The following is a 14,703-nucleotide window of genomic DNA, read 5'->3' as shown; positions in this document are numbered from 1 at the left end:
TCTCCTTAACCCACAACAACAGCATACTATTAAAAAGGGCAACTAGTCATCCATGTACACCCTCTGTATCCATATCATCCAGCCACTAAGGAACCACTAGCACTGTTCAACAACGATAGATTTGCAGCCTATCTTCATATTTATGAAAATCTGGTTACCACACTTACAGTGCACTCCAGTGCTTTCTTCCTCATTCGTCTCCTCTCCCTTGCAGAAGGTAGAAGCTGTGATGACAGGTCAACTTCTTCTAAGGCAGAAAACGTTTCTCCATTAGCACCTGCAAAAGACAGGATACAGTTCATAGAGGCCAGCCTGCTAAAGCCTAAACTTACTAAGGCTTATTAAATGTAAGTGTGCAGCGTTTGGCTCAGGTAGCCTCACAGCTCTGTGTCACTGGGGGCAGAAAAGCACCTGCAAGGCTGCAACACAGCCACAGCTGCCCTCCTCCTTACACATTTGCCCTGTGGCGCAAGTGGTAGAAGTGCCGCTCTGCTACACAGGAGGCTCAAATCCCGGGGTGTTGGACTCGATGATCTCTAAGGTCCCTTCCAACCCACACGAGACTATGATACTATGATGATAATTTACTTCAGCCCTTTACAAAAATCACAGTTGCTACACACCCAGGGCAACTTTTAAAGCAGAAATAATCTTCCTAGAAAAGCATCACCACGCTAAACGGAATGTCTGTGCACCCCCCACATGCTTAAAGAGAGAGAAACTCACCAAGGAAAGCGCTATCAGATTCCAACAGTGAATTTTTCAAGGATTCCTGGGAGTCATTCCTGAACTGCAAAGGTGAAGCAGAAGGTTTGCAAAGTCAGACACCACAATATCTATTATCTAATTACAAATAACATACATTTAACATTTGCTGAAGCTCTGCAAAGGAAACAGCAACTATGCAGTGTTTTGTACGATTCTATACTTTATAGCTGTAAAAATGTGTATCTTTTTAACTGCTTCATATTCTCCTTAAGCGTTAGTTTTTGGACTTCTATTGTGATGCCACTTGGTGCTCGTGGCAGTCTGTGTAGGCCAGGCACATCCATCAAGGGGTGCATCCCAGCCACCACCTGAGCTTCACAACAGAGGACAAAGCCAGCAGCAGACCTGCACCCAAGGTTTGTTCAAAGTTCTGCTCAAAGGAAGGAGGACTCCTCATGTTTCACTTATCCCACCACATGCAAACTTTGGTATTAAAGCACCAAACATCTTCTTAATAATAACAAGCATTAAGATTATTGCTTACGGTTCACTGCACAGTTGCAACCATTTGCTGCAGAAATTCTACTAGAAAACCATTACAAAAATCAAAGTAATGGAAACCATCAGGGGAAGCAGAACAAGAGGAAACAAAATTTTTACTGCAAACCATTGCTCTGGAGAAGCATTTCAGGTATTAATTTATGACTCTAACATGCATTAAGGTGATTTATATTTTCCATTTGCTCAGTAACGTTTCATTTCTGTGTGAAGCGTTATCCTTGAGGCTACAGTGTTATCCTTGAGGCTAATGGCTGCTCCTTGCAGTCTTCCACCTTGTGTGGGCCCACACTCCCACAAAACACCACTGAATCCTGCTGTTCTGCAGCTGGGTTAGTGGAAAAAACCTCAATTCTGATAGCACTTAGTTTTGCTCTATTTACACCTGAAAATAAATCTCTCCTATGAGACAGTGCACATCACTCAAGTTGTGTGAATTCAGAGCTGCTGCTGCTGGCTCGGCTGCTTCCTCTAATTCACACTCCCAGCAGCAATCGAACATCGTATGAATATAAAGTAAGTATCAATGAATATTAAAAAAGGAAGCCAAGGAATCAAACCATCTCTGTGTACAAAGATAAACAACTTCCGTGTCAAATTTAAGAACCTGTTAATCATTCTATTAACGATCAATAGCATTAAAGCAGCTCCCTCTCTCGAGTGTAATTTTTCCTCCAAATTCTCTACAAGCCATAGAACTTCAGTATTTCTAATGCTTGAAAAAGGCACAGTAATATAAATAGATCTTTTTAATCTATTTTGTTCTTACCATTCCCATGGTTTGTAGGTTGTAGCCAGAAGGAGAAACATCTTCATCTAGGAGCACCACATAGAGAAAGAACAAAATAATAACAATGCCATAAGAAAAGAGATAACACTACGACACAGTGCTGACAAAACTTCTGCTACTGCATGGTAAAGAAAAACCACTGTCTATTCCTACAGCTTTCTGTAAAGTTATATCCATTTTACTGAACATCTGAAAACTCTGAACATCAGTAAAATGTCTGAATGTGATGGTGATGCCAATGTAATTGTTATCAGGAAAATCAAACAGAATTCAATAGCATTCTATTCCTGAGAATAGGAGAGTAAGTGCAGATCCTTCTAAAGGGCTGGATATATCAGAAAGACATCAGTTTGTGAGATGGTTTTCCATGAGTGTCCAACCTCTTGGTTTGCCTGAGCTGCAGAGTTAATGAGGAATAGCCCTGGGCCACATTCAAAACACTTACCATAGTTAAGGTACGTAGGGAACTCTCTCTGTTAAGAACTTCCTTCTGATATCCAATCTAAACCTTCCCTCCTTGAACTTAAAACCATTTCACCTTGACCTATCACTGTCCACCCTTGTAAAAAGTTGATTCCCCTCCTGTTTATAATCCCCTTTTAAATACTGGAAGGCTGCAATGAGGTCTCCTCGCAGCCTTCTCTCCAAATATTTGTTTCAGGTCAGGATGAACAGAAAAAGAGAAACAACAGCATATAAAGCAATCCACACTTCCATACAGCATGAGAAAACAGGTAAGCCTTTGCCACAACAGCCTGTAACATGGCCTCTCATCCACAGTACAGAAATACATATTGCTTTAATTCATCTTTCTCTGTGCCTCATTCAGACAATAAAACAGTTCATGTATTTTCACTGAGGGGAAGACAATGAACTTGTCTCTGAGGAAAATGAACTGGAAATATAGAGATAACATGGTAACTAATTATCTAGCTCAGTACACGGTGACAGGCTGTAAATGATGTTGTAAAGTAGTAAGGGGGATCGAGAGAGAGGAAAGGCTGGTTGAGGACCCTCTGTAAACATCAGTGGAAAGTTATTTTAGAAATCAGCTCCTTGTGTTCCAGCAGGAAATGCCTGCTGCTCAGTTTGCCCCCACATAAGACTGCATTATCCATGTGGCATTAGCTTACACCTAATACAACTGCTTGGCCTTAGAACTAATGAAAAAGGCAAGTTTGCTTTCTAGCCAGTGGAGGTTGCTCTCCAGACAACATTAAATTGGAGCCTTCTCAGACTGCCTGTTAATACTCCAATGGGAAGAAAACCAAAACGAGAAACACAGTTAACTGCTGAAACTACTGACTTCTTTTGCATCATTTCAGTCCATCCCAGAAAGGGAAAGGCTGAACACAACCGTGTGTGCACAGTTTTGACATTATGTGATATTTAAGAGCTTACTGATTTATAACTGCAACATTATATTATTCATAAGCAATACTGCCTGCATTGCTTGAACACCAAAACATCCACCCATTCTGCAATTGCTAGCAAGTAGCAACATCTTACAAGTGGCTTCTAAAGCCAAGTCTGTTCTAGGACACAGATTTCTGAATCTGTGAAACACTCAAACCATGTCTACAAACATAAAAGAAATTTAGTACTACGAGATAAAAGCAGAGAGAACTAGAACTAGAGCTTCTAAATCTTCTCCTCCAGTGAGAACTAAAAAAGTGCCACGAGGGACTTACCTGTTAGCACCTCCATCATGTGTCAGCTGAAGATTTTGACTGCTCTGTGATTTTCTTTAACAAAAAGTAACCAATCTAATTTTCTCTTGCATTGCTCTGAAGCAAGCATGAAGCAGTAATTAAATTACTTCCAAGGAAAGAAGTTAGACATAGTCACTAATTTTAAAAAAGAAAAGTCATTCGATACTTCCACGCTTTATAATGTGACAGAATCTCAGTGTTCTGACATGCTTTACACTTCTGTACTGCAGCACTGACAGGGAACATCAAGGTAAAATCAGAGCTGCCATTCTTTACAATCCTTCATCAAATACAAAAGCAATAAACAACCACTGAAATTATCTTGCTCCATTCATTCCTTACCTTCTGCTTCTCTCCTCATTCTCATCCTGTCAAGTTTCTTCTGCTGCTCTCTCAACAGAGCCTGCTGTTGAATCTCTAGAGTCTGGTTGTCTTTTGGAGGATCAGGATACATTTGCCTTAAGCCCACACGTGTTTCAGAATCTAGAACAAAGATAGGAAATTTTACTTCAAGCCAATGTTTCTGAAAAAGAAAGCAGTTACACATTCAGTCATAAAAAACATTAAAAAGAATGGTGACAATGCCATGCTATTCCCCAGGCTGTTATGTAGCACACTCTTCTATGACATGCGTAAGAGATGCAGGATGATACACCTGACTTTAAAGAGCCTGCACTCCCGTTTAACTTCAAAATGAAATCTCCAGCTAGAAGACCCTTACAGAGACAAGCAATACTTTCTTCCTCCAAAGTCTAAAGGCATTTAGGGGGTGTCTATAAGTAACAACAAATTGTAGGCACTTGGAGAAACACTCACACTAAGTGGCATACATGTATGCAAAATGCTGTCCACAGAGCGTGTGGTGTATAGGCAATAGCTGTGAAGAGGCCACTGTTTTTTCTCTTTAAATCCTGAGTAATGTGGAAGACGGTGGAAAAGAACACATGTTCCACAGACTTTCGTCCTCAGCAACACGATCCACCCACCTTTGTATTTAAGTTCATTAAAATCCCAGATGTTCTGTATATTGACGGGATCTTGTGCATCCTTTGATGAAGGTCGCCTCACTGGAGCCTGCAGACGAAGCCTGGCCATCTCAAATATGTCCTTTGGATTCTTCTCTCTCCTTCCACTTGAAAAGTGTGTAAAACAAGCAAAATATCATTTTTAAACTGCAATATTCATGAGTCACATGAAAGCATTGTTTAATTATAACAAAGCTCACATCTTCTAAATAAGTAATTGCTCAGTAAGAAAAGCTTTTAATAATTTTGAAAATAATGACACTGCATACAATGCAATGAGAAGAGAGGATCTAATAGAGATTAAGAAAAAAAGATCCTCTTACTTTGAGAAACAGAACTAAGAGTCCTGATCTGATTCTTTTTCGAGCTAGTGGGTACAGTTGCCTCATACATTTTGGAAGCAAACCACAAAGTTTTAAATAAAACAGATGCTGCAGTCTCCAGACACAATTCATAGCCTTGCAAGGAAGGTACTGAGATAAAACTTAGACATCAGTTTTAGACCAACAGACCAAATATTCTAACTTCCAATGTTATCAACACAGCCATTCTTAGACTAAAATTCAGAAAGATTCCTGGAAGAAACAACTACACACATTAGAAAAATGAAAAATGTATATATACAAGTTTAATCTCCATGTTAATACACAAATATTAGCCAACTAACACTACTGATACATAGTTCCAAGTTCCTGTACAAAAGCTAACTTCTAAAAAACGAAGGTGACATTCTTACCGTGTAACGGGTCCATCATCATCACTCGCCACATTTAGCAGCTGTTCCTGCAGTCGCCTCTCTTCACTACGAAGCTGTTTCCTCATCTCTGATAATTCATTTATCACATTCTTTCTTTCCTCTGTAATTTAACACCAATAAAGTGTTAGAGAGAAATGCAAGGTGAAAAAAAATGACAATGCACTGTTAATTACAATGACTAGATACAAATAAGCGTTTCATACTTTAGAAACCAAACTTGTACTGTTAGGCAGCAGAAGGAGGTCACCAGAACAGCGCTTGAACTTCAATAGAAATATGTAGCTGGTTTTACAAGAAAAGGAAAAGCTACAGAGCAACCGAATGCTGACAGTAAGCAGCCTTATCCTGCAATTAGCAAATCTACACAATCCTGAAAGGTAAAAGACAGGAACTGAGGTGGTATCAACACACAAACCCCATTTCTGTCTCCTGAACCCCTCCGGACAGTTCAAAAGAGAGAAATCAATCTGCTTTGTGCTGTCTCAAAATGTTAAAATGTTCCAACTTCAACACTTATTTTTAGAGCATGCTCATGCTGAATTTCAGAACTACTCAGTTGCTGGGTTTTTCTGTAGTTAGGACAGCAGTCCTCCAGGAGCATCAAGTTTTACAGATTCCATGCTTTTCACATCACATGTTCTACTGAGCACCTTTGAGTTTGACCTCAGAACCTGGCAGGCAAGCAAGTTTTACCAGCTTAATTGCTCCTGCACAAGAGTTAATTCATATTTCTTCATTTCTCTCAATTTCCAAGAGCTGCATTAAGAACCTCCTTCCTAGCGGAAGCGCTACAACAAACCCAGGTACTGCCTACATTTGTAGGACAGCACTTACTGTTACATTTTGTGTGCTCTTGCAGTAAAGGCAATACCTACCAAGTGCTCGCAACTGATTTCTTCTAGCTGGGACAGGTGGAGAAGGAGCTCTGGGTTGGGGAGGATCCTAATCAACAGAATGAACATGAAATGTTAACATCAAAGTAAGCAACTACACCAGCCATAGCAGACTTTTATTTCCTTACTTTATGTCCAGCTTATTAACTACCACCATTATTATTATCTGCAATTCCATGATGACTAGATTTATAAGCTTTCTTATCCTAACTTTACAGGATCAAAGAATACCCTGTGTTGGAAAGGACCCACATGGATTATCAGGTCCAACTCCTGGCACCACGCAGAAAGACCCCAAATCCAAACACAAATCTGGCAGCTTAAGGGCCATTCCCACTGCCCTGTGCAGCCCATTCCATGCCCACCGCACTCTGGTGCAGAGCCTGTCCCTTCACTCCCACCCACCCCTCCCCTGATACAGCTCCATGCCATTTCCTCAGGTCTTGTTGCTTAAAAGAGCATCTACTCTGAAAAACAAGAGGCTCTTCACTGCAAGAAAGCACACAACGTGAAAAAAATTTCAAACAAGACACCCTCAAAGAATTCTTATACTCTCAGTAACATTAAACTTTACAGCTGTAAAATTAAATAACAATAAAAGACCGCCTCTAGTTATTCACAGTGTTCCACATAACAAACTGGCAAAGAGGAAAAACTTAGTAGGGTTTCACATGCTGCACTGACTTAAATATAGGTAGGTAGAATGACAAAATATCCCAGGTTAGAAGGAACCCACAAGAATCACCGAGTGCAAGATGACTAGAAAAATCCTACTTGTGAATAGTAAGATATATGGCTTTCAGCAGATGGAATCCTCTCTTCTTTCCTCATTGATTTGTTCTGAAGAGCAGGAATGACAGGAGAAGGCTTCCTTGAGAACTGCAAGGAGTAAAGCAAGACTGAAACTACATCCCTAAAGGTTCTAAAATATACATATATTATATACATGTAGAGTTACCTTAATCTGTTTGACCTGACAGTAAAATGCTTTTATTTATCTATTAATTGAAACATTTTTATATTTAATTTAACTCTTTACCCCATAAAATGATTGCAAAAATAATTTCATGTGACTTTATTTACTACTTATAGAAGTTTTAATTCGTGTTTCTGTGCTGCATGTCTCTTTCAGTTACAGTTGTTACATTGCTTTTTTAACTCCAGCCACTTCCATTGTATTTGTCCGTTTGAGGGACATGCTTTGTAGAAAAACAGAAGAGAAACAGTTCTGTAATTCATATTGTCTATTAGGATTTTGTAATGGACTTCTCATCCAGGTCAAAGAAAGATAACTAAACTATAAAAAACCTCACCACTGAAGATAAACTGTCCTCCAGTCCCTTAAAAATACCTAATAACTTTTCTTCGTGCTTGGTCCTCAGCAAAAACAGGCTAAGGTTCTTCGTAACAGATTGAAAAATCAAAAACAGAGCACAGCCTACTAATATGGACACTGCTCTGTAGTATTTTTAAGTGAAATTTCATCAGCAAGATAAGACTCCTCTGTACTACATCTGATTTTTTCCCATTCAGCTGTACTGCCTGTCTGCTAAGTATACCACAGCTGAGGAGGCCAAGAAGGGAGCAATGCTTGCAGAGGTCTATGAAATCATACTCTCTCTTCAAAGCAGTTACTTTTATAAATTAGGAAGAAGTATATGGTATCTTAGAAAGTAACTGAACCCTACCGTTCTCTTTTCTTCTTCCATCTTGGCAACTTTTTCCTTCTCAAAATACTGCCTAAGTTGTTCATCTTGCTTTTCTTCTTTTTCTTTCCTTCTTTTTTCCACGTCTTTTTGTCTTTCTTCATCTAATCGAACCATTTCTTTATTTTTCAACCTTCGCTGTAATAAAAACATTATTAGTACCTTAAAAAAAGATTCAACAGTTTCTTTTCTTCAAGAAGTTGGAGCTAAATTAGGTCATTAGTATGATATGTAAAAGCATGTTCCAAAACATTCAAATTAAGAACAGTGCCATGAAGGTATTAATCATCTGCAGTCCTGGCTCTATGAACATTTAACCTCATTTCTCTTAACTTCAATACACACCAGTTTTTGTCCCCAGATTCATGTCAGTCAGCCAAATTGTAGGCCATCATTTCTAAAAGAAGCACAACACGATAGTAGTGCCCACAGAGAAAGGTCATAGTTTTAATCTTCCTATGTAAACTGATGAAGACAGTTGCTTCCTATGCTACCCAAGCCCCACTCTCTTATCCAGAAAACCCATCCAACTGAATTGCGCACGTAAGAGAATCCAGAACATAAAGTTCTAGAAACCCCAAACTACATCCCCTCCCATGTTAAGTTTCCTAACCACAATGGGTACTGAAAGATTCTTCTAGCTCTGATGGCCCTCTGTCCTTGTCTCAGAGCTATCTATGAGATTCTGAATTATACAAATCCATTCAATTTTCCACACCTGATCAATAAACTGAGTTGGTATTAAATCACAAATTCACCTCCGTGACAAACACTTATTAGACTGGCTGGGGATTCTTCCAAAAAAAAGTAGTATTTAATCTCAAAGATACATTCTGGCCAAATAATAAAATATGCCTTCTGAAATAAGTTCCTTTCAGAACACAATAAATTGCATTAGAGCTGGATGTAAGACACTAATGAAAATAAATGTGTCTCTGCTTGGTTTTAATTAAACGATTCGATAGAACTTCTTGTAGTGGCCTCACTAACGATTTTCTTTTAATATGAGAGCACCTCTGACAAATAGAAAACTAATTTTTTCCTGAAAAGAATTAATGGTATTTCAAGTTGACAGTACACAATAAAAAGCAAGAAGAATGTGCTAATTAAAAATGATCATTTCCTACAATTATTTTTTTTTAATCTCCACTGGCTAATATAAGCCACTTTAATTACAAAGGCTCTTTTACAATACACTTCTAAGTTTACCCTCTAGATCTAGGAGACAAATACTTCAGAGGGTTAGATTAGGTTGAAAAAAGTCAAGGGATCAAAATATTACACCTCCTCCTCTTTCCTTCTTTTCTCTTCTTGTTCATCTTCATATGCTTTTTGAATTCTCCTCCTCTGTTCAGCTAATCGTTTCTCCTCTTTTTCTTCTTCCAGTCTAAGTTTTTCTCGCTCTGCTTCTTCTCTACGTCTCTTTTCATCAATCTAGAAAAAGCAAAGAAGCATTCAGCTATTGACAGATGGCCGTAATCTGATAAACATTTCCCATCGTGAACTTCTACAGAATTCTGAATCTCTGTTCACTCAACCAAAGATTGTATGCAACAACTGAAAGATCAAAGGCCAGCCTTACATTTCAATTTCCAGATTCCTTTAAAATGAGCCAGTATTTCACTGTTGCTTTTTGGCCACTAATAGTACACACCAAGTTTTATGGACAGAAGACAGAAACGGATAGAACAGCAGTCACACTTCACAAAGCCATCAACAAATAACCACATTATTACTGTCTCAAAGACCACCTTATTCTGGCAAACATGAACTTGTAACATGTTGATTTTTTTTCCTTTATGCATTTATATATGTAGACTAGTACTGCAAGCACTGTTTGAGAACTCCAATCTGAACGTATAGAGTCACATTTAGGAAAAAAAACATCATCTAAGTTATTGAAGCCAATTATTAAACAGCATCATTTTCATAGCCAGTTCTTACAAAGGGAAGGAATCAAAGAGATTCAACAACACACAAGAATTGGCTGTGACACAATAAAGCCTTTGGTCAGCGGTATCTGATGATTTGCTTTGCCTGTAATCCCTCTTTAAAAAAGGAAAACAATCATATAACATGACAACTGGTACAAGCACTCACCTGTAGACGAAGAAAGTTCTTGTAAGACTCTTGTCTCTTAAGTTGTTGTGGAGATGGTGGTTCACCAAACACATTGCCCCGAGCAAAAGGAGAAGTCTGTGCAAATGCAAAACCTAAGAGGGAGATGGAAAAAAAAAAAAAAATCCAGGTAAAAATCAAAGCCAATTTAAGACAGCAAACCAGAGTGAAGAAGAAGGAATCTGAGACACTCCTTTTCACAAAGTAGGTTATGACAGCCCTAATTCAAGGCAATAGCTAAACACAACAGCTGCAAGTAAAAGTTTTCACATCCTCTGTCTAGAATGGCTTTACTGCTCAATTAACAACACTAGATGTCTTGTTATAGAATGACACCTACAAAAGATTTTAGGATATCATGAAACAAGTCACATATTCTACCCTGAAATCTACATTTTAAGACCTAAAAACTGTCACGTTTAAGTTAATTAGAATAGCAAACATTTTACATTTCATAATTCTATTGCTTGCCATTTACTGTGACTTTTAACACACATAGCTCTGTTCCTCAGGTTTCTTTAATATTTAAAAACAGAATATCTTAACAGAGTAAAATAGCAATGGATACTACAAAAACAACAAAGCCAAAAACTGGCAAATAAAATTCTAAGCACTCAGAAAATAGAATTCTGCCATTGTAAGGCACCTTCTACTCTATGAAGTTTGAAGTGTCAGGTCTCTTCAAGCTCAGCAACTTCCTCCACTGTATTGGAAACAACATCACTGGGAACAGGTTGCCATGTTAATCTCCCTGAGTTAAGAATGTGTCACAACCATACAGTCCCGACAGCTCTAGAAAAGAGGATCAACTCAGATAACAGAACAGGCTCTGCAGAACAAGATCTCTACAGAAAGTAGAGGAGAAAGAAAGTAAACAAGCAGAAGTTGTGTTCACTTTTCAACTGATACAGCATGGTCCTTATTCTTACCATGTCTACTCCAAAGGATATAGTGCCTCAGGGGTGTACAAACAGCATAGCTACGCTAAGCTGAGATGAATACAAGCTGTTCTCATACTCCTCCTCCATTACTTTTCCTCGTACAATGCCTTATTATCCAAGCCAGATGAAAGCAGAAATAATATATACATTTAGTCCCATAAAAACAGGCTTACTTCTACACCCTAGCCCTAATTACAAAACCAAATACTTTTAGGTTAATGCTAACCTTCCTTACACTGAATTACTGTTTGAATCATTCCAGAAGAGAATTAAATTTATATGTGTCTCTTTCAGGATGGATTTACTTCACACAGAATCCATTCTGTGAAGAAATTCACAAGAAAGTTTATACATCATTTAAAAGGCATCCATACAAGACAAGTTACTACGGAAGGCATCCAGGAACTAACTTGCTGCGTAAAAGCTACTACCCTGCAAGTTCCTGTTTAGCAGGAGGGTGAAAAATGAAATAAAATAGAAATAAGCTAAACATGGTTACTTTAACACCTGACTATTTAACTGGAAGGCACAAAGCTATCCTGGTTACAACTCTCATCCACCTCACCTCCTGTTCTCAGTGTCAGTGATCTAAGCAGTGATTCTTCGCTTTAACAGCCTTGCCTGTTTCACTTCTTACTAAATGGTTAAATACAGTCTATCAGGTCGGAAGAGCTAGACAGAGCACACAGAGAAAGAAAAAAAAGAAGATTCGACAGTCAATAGTTATGACATTGAACATTAGTCTCAGGAAACAGATCTGTGTTCCAATTAGCATCTAATCTTTAGATAGAAGTGCAACAGCTTGAGGAGGAAAAAGAAATCAGCATATAAGCTGACCTGAGGAGACCAGAACAGATCATGGGGACAGGCCTGGAGTATCACAGCATTCTCATTCAGATGTCTCATGAAACACGAAAGATGCACGTGTTTTTTTAAATAAAAGTCAAATTAGATCCCTAGAACTTGGAGGCAGTGTGCAGGGCTGCATATGTACCTAGCCTACCTATTCGCTCTTTGAATTTATTAACCTTGCCTGTTTCATCCTAACCCATCATCTACCTGCAGGCCTTCTCCCCTACCTTTATAGCATTTTTGTTCTACTATACAGTCCTATTTCACTGCATCATTTAGAAGTAAAATTAATACATAACAAGATTTGATTACGTAACTTTGAACCTGGAAAACTAATGTACTGATCCTGACTGGCAACAGTTACTATTTACTATTGATGAGACAGATAGGAAAATACGTTTCAGTGCACACAAACGACAGCAATGGAGAAGTTTGCAAAAGAATCGTTATACTGACTTCAATGGTGCAAGGCACTAATACTGCTAAAGGACTACAAGAAAAGAGGCAAAGAAAGTAGAAGATTTTGATCACTAAGACCTATAATTAGAGCTAAAATAGCGTTCTTAAAAACCTGCTATTTTATTTGTAGATGCTCCTGCGTTCTCAGGTCTTGGTGAGGCCAAACTTAGGTCAACAGATACAATAGCCCTTTTATCTTCATATATTCTTGACTCTGGATTATGATACGCATCTTCGTTCTGCTTGTGCATCATATTCAAATCAGCTGAAGGAAAGGGGAAATAACTGTTTATAGCATTCTGTTCTCACATAAGGCACGTTCACCACAGATTCTCAAAAACACAAGGCTTTCTAGCAGACTACATTTCTGGACACAGTATCTACAGGAACAAAAAAATTAAGCAAAGATAAGAATATGTACACTACAGTGAAATATTTGTTACAAAGAATTCTTTTGCCAGGAATGATTCCTCACAGCAAACCTCTGCTCCAGCAGAAGCTGTGAAATGGAAAGACAAAGAGCACAAAGACAAAACAGACTGATACATTTGTGATGATGAGTACCTATTTTCTTAAAGCTGTAAAATACTCCTCAGTTTAGTATTGGTTTTTTAAGTACTGAATCTCAAGCATATTTGATTTCTGTTAGGTGCAATAACCACAATAAACCATTAAGGTGTCTTTTGGTCTTCACGTCTTCTTAACAGTGCAAGTGTTGACATCTGTGCAAAATAGTCCATTTTTTTAAAGCACACTTCATCCAAATTTACATGCTGCCCATTTGTTACCGTAAAAATCCTGTTCAAAGATGTCAATTCCAGCTCATCTTGAAACATTCACTGTACTACTCCTAAAAGGCTCATTTTCAAAATAAAGACCAAAGAAAACCAACCTTACTAGATAGTTTCTAAATCATATTTTAAAATAGTCATTCTTATACATAGGAATTACTGTAGTCCTTTAAAAACACAGGTTTCTAAGACTTGAAATTACATCCTTCTCTGTAAAGAACCTTTTGTATCAGCATTTCAAAAGCTGTTTACAGTCATCTTCATGAAGGCAAAAGTCACACTGCATGAAATAGAGGCATAGCACAAACAGCACGTTATGTTTCACTCTTACCTTATCCTTTAAGTTGCTAAAGTACAATGGGGAAAAATAACTTTAGATACATAATACAGGAAAACTAGCAAACAAACTTCTGTCTTGGTTCCTCATTCACAAACAGAAATAAATTTCTCAGAAGCACATACACACTTTAGGCTAATATAAGCAACCTCTTTTGCCTCTGGCTTACATTACCCACACAATTATAGAGCCAGGAGCAAGAAACCCACAAATTCTGTGCTTAAAGACAGGCAATGACAACATCTCTATCTGCTCTGGGGATAAACACGAGCTTCTAATCAACTATTTGGGCACACAGTGTGTGCAGCATCATATTCCAAAAGCATGAAAAATCAATTTGCAGCATGCTTGAAATCAACAGTTACATAGCTTTAAGTCTCATACATTCTGAAAGTTACTACTTTTATTTGCTTTGGACCACTAACATTGCTGCTTCCACAAAATGAAACTGACTGGTATCATACCCCTGAATGCTTATCTCGGAGACCGCATTTGACTTCCTCTGGGTAACTTATTAGGTATTCTCTTTCTTTTTCACATTAATTGGAAGCATTTAAATTCTTGTAGGTGGGTGGAGAAATAAAGAATGACAAGTCCATTTGACTTATGGTTTCAGTGTACTCTAACAATTATTACCTTTTGAATAAACAAGAAATCACGAATCGTGAAGCTGTATCTGTAACACTGAAATCAGGTTGGATCTGATATAGACTGATCATGTCATTAAAATTCATCCACAGAAAACCTACTCTAGGTTCTATATACCATAATTCTCAAACAAATCCATCTCTCAGTCACTGTCAAAGAGCCAGTATAGCTGTCTCCAAAATAAGATGCTGAAGGCAAGAAACAAACTCAAACAGACCAACAAGAGATAAATGGCTGGTAAGATGTGGCAAAAGTCCTCAAGTCACAGGATCAAACGTGAGCATGCAAACATCTTTCAGTCAGCCCAAATGGTTCAGAGGATTTCCAAAACTGCTATGTCAACTACATGGGAGATAACGTTCAACAAAAGAGACAGCTTTTGTGGCTCTTAAATTCATTTTGAAACAT

At 38.2% G+C, this 14,703-nt stretch overlaps 1 protein-coding gene across 3 annotated transcripts in view; it reads right to left on the bottom strand.

The window, feature by feature from the left end:
- The window catches only part of CSPP1 (centrosome and spindle pole associated protein 1), a 43,281-nt gene that overhangs the window by 5,075 nt on the left and 23,503 nt on the right, over nucleotides 1-14,703 (bottom strand). For all 3 annotated transcript variants that reach the window (XM_015855674.2, XM_032442753.1, XM_032442752.1), the window contains 12 exons: nucleotides 12,632-12,784; nucleotides 10,250-10,362; nucleotides 9,434-9,583; nucleotides 8,132-8,287; nucleotides 7,218-7,322; nucleotides 6,426-6,492; nucleotides 5,530-5,650; nucleotides 4,755-4,900; nucleotides 4,111-4,251; nucleotides 2,036-2,082; nucleotides 727-790; nucleotides 168-277 (listed from right to left, as the gene is read on the bottom strand). In XM_015855674.2, the coding sequence (XP_015711160.1) occupies nucleotides 168-277; nucleotides 727-790; nucleotides 2,036-2,082; nucleotides 4,111-4,251; nucleotides 4,755-4,900; nucleotides 5,530-5,650; nucleotides 6,426-6,492; nucleotides 7,218-7,322; nucleotides 8,132-8,287; nucleotides 9,434-9,583; nucleotides 10,250-10,362; nucleotides 12,632-12,784 (1,373 nt within the window). The remainder of the gene's footprint in view (nucleotides 1-167; nucleotides 278-726; nucleotides 791-2,035; nucleotides 2,083-4,110; nucleotides 4,252-4,754; nucleotides 4,901-5,529; nucleotides 5,651-6,425; nucleotides 6,493-7,217; nucleotides 7,323-8,131; nucleotides 8,288-9,433; nucleotides 9,584-10,249; nucleotides 10,363-12,631; nucleotides 12,785-14,703) is intronic.

This window comes from Coturnix japonica, chromosome 2 (genome assembly GCF_001577835.2).
Source record: "Coturnix japonica isolate 7356 chromosome 2, Coturnix japonica 2.1, whole genome shotgun sequence".
NCBI lineage: Eukaryota > Metazoa > Chordata > Aves > Galliformes > Phasianidae > Coturnix > Coturnix japonica.
This window is presented reverse-complemented; position numbering and strand designations above follow the sequence as displayed.